The sequence below is a fragment of the Carya illinoinensis genome, chromosome 11 (assembly GCF_018687715.1).
Source record: "Carya illinoinensis cultivar Pawnee chromosome 11, C.illinoinensisPawnee_v1, whole genome shotgun sequence".
NCBI classification, from domain to species: Eukaryota; Viridiplantae; Streptophyta; class Magnoliopsida; order Fagales; family Juglandaceae; genus Carya; species Carya illinoinensis.
Genome location: NC_056762.1, coordinates 9,530,727 through 9,537,217, shown reverse-complemented (window position 1 = coordinate 9,537,217; position 6,491 = coordinate 9,530,727). Strand labels below are relative to the sequence as shown.

The 6,491-nt window shown below is 36.8% G+C and overlaps 1 protein-coding gene across 1 annotated transcript; it reads left to right on the top strand.

Moving 5' to 3' along the window:
* The first annotated feature begins 442 nt into the window (after nucleotides 1–442).
* LOC122282797 lies at nucleotides 443–6,233 on the top strand. Its single transcript, XM_043094829.1, has 9 exons — nucleotides 443–601; nucleotides 808–866; nucleotides 977–1,037; nucleotides 2,189–2,228; nucleotides 3,466–3,701; nucleotides 3,833–3,896; nucleotides 4,895–4,986; nucleotides 5,088–5,324; nucleotides 5,817–6,233. Exons 1-9 carry the CDS (start codon nucleotides 566–568, stop codon nucleotides 5,967–5,969), a joined length of 978 nt encoding a protein of 325 aa, XP_042950763.1. The 5' UTR covers nucleotides 443–565; the 3' UTR covers nucleotides 5,970–6,233.
* The last annotated feature ends 258 nt before the right edge of the window (nucleotides 6,234–6,491 follow it).

Sequence of the window (6,491 nt, the reverse complement as noted above, 5' to 3'; positions counted from 1 at the left end):
TTCATAAATAAAAAATGGATGGTGCTAGCGGGCCACCAATATTTACCGCTAGTTGAAATTTGTTGTTATATTTTTTTCTATTTTTTTTAATAATTTTCTAACAACCTTTAATCATTAAGAAAAAAAATATAATTTCACTAATAGTTACTTCTTTAATCATTAAGTAAAGAAATAAAAATAAATAAATACTAGAGTAACATTAAGGAGGTTAAGTAGTATTTTCTATTAAAAAAACTTAGGATTAGAATAAAGATTAAAATTATAGAGTTTAAAGTAAAAATAAAATAAAATAAAATAAAAGAAGTTTAAGAGGAAAAAGGAGGTCAAAAATTGCAGAGCCAAGCAAAAGCCCAACCCAGCCCAAACCCAAACTTTGTCTAGATTGACACATAAAACTATAATAAATAATTAAACTTGTAAAAGCTGACACGTACTTCTTCAACTCTAGTGGAAAATTCCTTAAGAAATCGGCCCTGGGTTCTCTAGGTCGAAACTCCGTAGCGACAGTTTTCCTCCTTTTTGGGCATTTCTCCTCCTCGTCTACGTCTTCTTCAACCTCAAAACCATGGAGCAAGACCAATCTTCTTCAGCTCCGAGGAAGGTAGCAATGTTCTCTTTCATTTCCTCTCCTGATTCTGTCAGAATTCTAATTGGGATTTGAGTTCTGAATTCTTAGCAATACAGTCTGATAAAATCTGATTCGTCTCTTTCATTTCCTCTCCTGATTCTGCGAGAATTCTGATTGGGATTTGAGTTCTGAATTCTTTGCAATACAAGTCTGATAAAATCTGATTTGTCACTGTGCAGCTAAAGTTTGCGCCCAAAGCCCCACCTCGCAGAAAGCCCAAACCCACACCACCCAAAACGTAACAATTCCTCTACATTTGAGTGTTGTACATGGTTATAACTTTGTAAAAAAATTGGAAATTTTGTTTAATTTTGTTTTGACTTAATTCATACTATATATTTAATGCAGTGAAGTGGGTGACCGAGATGAAGAAGCCGAGCATGCCCAGTATCTACTTCGTCGCTTCAATGTGTGTCTTTCTTTCCAACTTAAAAGCATATCGGTTTGTTTGTTTTTAATCACAATTGTTAAGTTTTTTGTAATGGGGACGAGACTCTTGAAAGTTAAGTATTGCTCATTCATTTTGCCCCGAAACTTTTTGTTTTGTTTCTTTCGTTTCTAATACATTTAGAAGGGTCAAATATTCATTTTTTTCTGTCAAAAAATTAGGAGTCACCTCATGCCCCTAAACAATCCTTTGGGGCACACCCATGTGGAAAGTCAATAATTTAACCAGTTTCGTGTAGGAAAACTTCCGAGTGCGGTGCATGGGATCAGAGTTTATTCTGTAGGGTAAGTCCGAAGGTCCTGCCTTGGAGAGGTCCCCGGCATAAAAATAAAAAAAAGGGAGGACAAGTTATTTAGGGAAATTTTTATTTTTAAAAAAATTTCTTTCTTATAAAATTTTCGCTATTTGAATCCTATAAAAAAAAAATCCACATGTTTGTCTAGCCCATCTGCTTGTGGCCGTGGTATGGTTGGGCAATATTGATAACTTTTTATTTGGTTAGTTTTGTCAAATGCCTGAAATAATCCCATACACAGAGCCTCGAAGCTGCACTATTTCATGTTATTTTTGTTCTTAGGCCACGGGAATAAGGGAATTTGAACACCAGTTTTCACCCTTGAGACACTGGGATCAGTGCCACTTGAACCAAACGTCACTGGTCATACTACTATTTGTTAAGTGTTGGCTCAGCCCTGAAACCCATTGTTACCATTAGCTTGGAGGTCTTGTGTCAAGGCTCGAGGCTCAAAAGGACTACTTTTCAGTTGTTCCTGCATTTTCCTTCATTTAAATGATGGGTTTGAACTTTGAACCCAAAAGGTAAAAACTAAAGAAATGAATTAATAAATTAATGTGCTAAGGAAAAAAAAAAAATTAATAATGTATTGTTTCTCATCACCATCATCTGTGAAAGAACAGGAGTTGACTCTTACTCTTCTTTTTATTTTTTATTTTTTTCCTTTTTGCTTCCTTCCTTTTCCATGGCAGAAAACCCATCTAGCCACGATGTAATCTTGGTTGGCTATGATTATGAGCTTCTTTCAAGTAGACATTCTAGTGGGTCATTTCAATGAGATACTATCTGAGATCAGCATTGGCTCACTTTTTTACAGGAGAACCTTGCGAGACGGGGACCTAAAGGCGAAAAGAAATGTAATTTCTCTTATTCTCCACTATTATTGCTTTCTCAATATATTGCCACATTCTTAAGTTCTTAATGAGGTTGGTGATTTTTAGTACTGGTGTTACTATTTTCACAAGTTATGAAAGGCTCTCATCCTCATGGTACAACTCATCAGGATTAGGGAATCATGCACTAATTATGTGGCATGATAGAGTGCCTTTTAGACTATTATGATTTAAATGAGTGTGCATTTTTTTTTTTTTGTAATTGGAAAAAGTTCTAGAGAGTCAGGCATATGCCCTACATGGTGGAACGGTAGGAAGGAAATGGGTATTCAAAATATAACATTTCTACTCTTATGCAAGATGTTGAAATCTTGGCATTTTTCCTACTCGGCAAGATTGCATGTTCTGTATTTTATTACATCAGTTACACCTTCTCGTTTACCTATCCATTTCCCTACTTTACATTAGAGATTATCAAGCATCTGCTTACCCATATCCATTTTGGTAGTCACCATGTAGAGACGGAAATGTGTTGTTTGTAAAAAGACCCCAACATTCAGTGCCTGCTGATATAAAGATGGCGCAGCAAAATTGCTGTGACTCGAATTTCTCAGTTTTTAGAAGCATCTTTAATAGCGAATAAGCTCACTGGTTTATCACAGGGAAATTTATTTTTTTCCCTTGCCTAAGAGGTAAAACATGAATTAAAGCCCATTTCTTTTAGGTTTTCGTTATCTTATACCCATTGTTCAATGGAGGACCTCATACATCTTAACTTGAGAGCCAAATAACAAGATGACATGCCGGGAAAAAAAATTGCTTCAGGAAGTTTGCAAATGAAATCGAATGAATGTTGTTTCTAAATTGCACCTTTAGAATTTGATAGACTAGTATGGATTTCAATATATATGTTCCTTAAGTGATCAATGGTTTCTCCCCAAGAGGATAATTATATATTTGAAAATTCTGGGGTCCAGAGTAAGTTAATATCAAGGATTTGAGTAGTGTGGCTACGCAGAAGTTATGAAAAAAAACAAATTATATAAATTACACCTTTACAGAGTGGACTTGGAGTTGACTCAAGGACGTTAACAGTCAGTTTGAAACATTCCACTTAATGGAAGTAAATGGTGTGCATTTGACGGGGCTGAACTAGCTGGGAAAATTCTGTATGTATATGAGGAAATGTGAATGATCATCATCATCATTTTTCACTATTGTATATCCTGTTTTCATCCCATGTTGGGTTGCAAACCTGCAGCTTCTGTTCAGGTTGCATTTGGTCCTGGAGTTACGCCATCAACTCTGATAAGGAGATTTGGTGTTTCCAAGGATGGTATTGGTGGTAAAAGCAGTGGCACTTGCCCCAAAAGTTCCGATTATGAGAAAGCTCCCTTATCTTCACCTTCAGCTGCCAATGAAGATGTAAGGGATGTATGTTCTGCAGATCCTACCAACACAGTGCAGATTGTCAAGAAAGAATATAGAGAACCCTGGGTAAGAAATTGCTGCTCTGCACATCCCTCTCTCTCTCTCTCTCTCTCTCTCTCTCTCTCTCTCTCTCTCTCTCTCTCTCTCTCTCTCTCTCTCTCTCTCACATACTTGCGTCTGATTCACTGATGCTGCAGGATTACCATAACACTTACTATCCGACTACCATTCCATTGAGGAGGCCTTATGCTGGAGACCCAGGTATATACTTCAGATGCTTCTACAAATAATGACTCCAATTTCAGATGAACATCGAGTCTTTGTGGTTGTGACAAAGGATAGGTTGTCTTTGTCACTTATGGGCGACCTTAGATACTTGTCAGGGAATGGAACCTTGCACTTTTTCGATAAATGAAAAGTGCGTTTTCCTGCTAAACATGTTTAGTTCTCATTTGCACCTAGAAGCATGCAACTTAACTTACAGAAGACCCTGCATTCAGTAGGACTGATATTGATGCATACTTCACATTGGCATTCTTCACTCCTTATCATATTGTTAAAGTATCGAGAAGGATGCAAAACAAAACTCTTGCTGCCACCGGAAGGCTAAAAGCCACCAATGTGAGTAAGTGAGGAATCTTGGCATTAAAAAGCTACTATATCTAAATAATTCTAATCTCTGCATCTCCACATTCAGTTTAATTGATAGGAAGACTTAACTCTGATTAAAATGCCCTTAAAACATTGTAGACAGATAAAAGCTACATTCATAAGTCCCTAGATCAGTAGTCAAAATATATAAAGACTAATGCACATACTTATCTCCACTAAAGAATTCCAAAAACATCACTTATAAAAATAAAAATTAAAATTAAAAAAAAAATTCCAAAAATATCACAAAGACTGTTATTATATATTAGCGTCACTATTAGGCTCTCTGTGAAAATAATGAAAAATATCTCACAGCCCAGAAATTTTGGCATCTGAAATGATAGAGATGCCATTAGTCACTGAACTACATTTCTTGGAAGTTTAATCAAACAGGCTGCATTATATGTACATACCCATCATGCCAAAGGATAACCAAAGGTGAAGATTCCTCTTGTATCAAAGGATTTTGTTCACGTGGCAAATGGCACTATGTCAGCCATTATGTTGAGTTTCATAAATAATGTTTAGCATGATTTTTTCTGTGATTCCCATCAGAATTTTTACTGAAGTCCATAATGTTAAATGACATTTGCACCTTTTGTTTTAAGAACTCCTCGATGAGGCAGAATTTGGGGAGGCTGCTGCAAATTCGGAGTATGATGAAAATACTATAAGTCCTGCTTCAGACCTTGGGCTGATGGTTGGTAATCAGATTAAAAAATTGTTAAAGATAATGTTGAACATTTAGTATAGCAAAATATTAGCCATAGCTAATGACAACAAACTGGTGATTGGTGATAGGCGGAAAATGAGGAAGAAAAGATGTTTTTCTTTAAGCTTCCAGCTAGTTTGCCCTTACTCAAGCGATCAACTAGTAGAAAGGGCAAAGAGAAAGTTGAAACTGATTCGTCATTGGATAGTGGAGGTGTTTCAAAGAAGGGCTGCAGTTTGGAAGAGTTGCCTGGTGGATATTTGGGCAAAATGCTGGTATACAGGAGTGGAGCAATCAAGTTGAAGCTGGGAGACACCCTGTATGATGTGAGTCAAATCAGTGCTTTCTCCAAGCTTAAACACAAGCACCCATTAAGTGTGCATACACACACCGTCACTCTCTTGTTTATGTTACGTGCAGCAAGAAAGCTAAGCCAGATTTCTTCTGCATAAGAACTACAGTAATTTCTTGCTGGTGTTTCCAGAAAACTTTATATGTTCTTATGCTGCCTTTGGCCTTAGGCGTCATATAATGATCAATTCAGATATATGCCAGCTTTAAACGGCATACTGAAGAATTTCAAAGTTAATCATGTTCTGTTGATCTTCTCATGAGAGAAGAAAGTCCGCTCTTATTTACTTGTATTCTTGGAGTAACACACAACACCCCCCCCCCCCCCCCCCCCCCCCCCCCCCCCCCCCCCCCAACCACCAAAAAAAAGAAAAGAAAAGAAAAGTTTTTCTTTTTTTCCCTTCTGTCTTCACGATTCACTTGATGTATCATGTATTGTTTACTATTTCTCTGTTAAAAAAATGCAGGTTACACCTGGTTCAGATTGCGTATTTTCTCAAGATGTTGCGGCAATCAACCTTGCAGAAAAACAATGTTGTGTTCTTGGAGATCTTGGCAAACGAGCTGTTGTTACTCTTGATGTTGATTCCTTGTTGGATGGTGTGATCAACTTGGGCTAAATGCCTGAAATACAAGTGTTGGCTTCATGGCTGGACAACCGTCAACGCTATTAACCTAGTATTGGCGTACATATGTAGAGAGAGTTAAAAAGTAAATATGCAACTATAATTGCTGACAAGGTAGCTTGTAAAACTAATTTTGCTGACCTCTTAATGGCTTCTCTATTTTGCAATTTTTTATTTTTGTAAAATAGAGAACAATATGTAAAATCAATGTAAAATACAAGTCACCTAGTAGGGAAAACCACCTATCATGTCATCAAACTATAGGTCAAGCTTCTTCTTCTTCTTTTATTGGTACCGGGTATCCGAGAACAAGTCCCTACTAATCACGGGTGTCGTAAAATTATAGGTCAATTATTTGCGTAAAAAGCAAGTGCAATATTGATAATTACCATTGACTCCATTATTGCATTCAAGATCACGAAAAAAGCCAAGATCTTTTCTGACCATAAACAAGTTACAACCACCACGTTAGTAGGACTCCTTGAGCTACTGGACCACATTATTATTCAGAGCAGC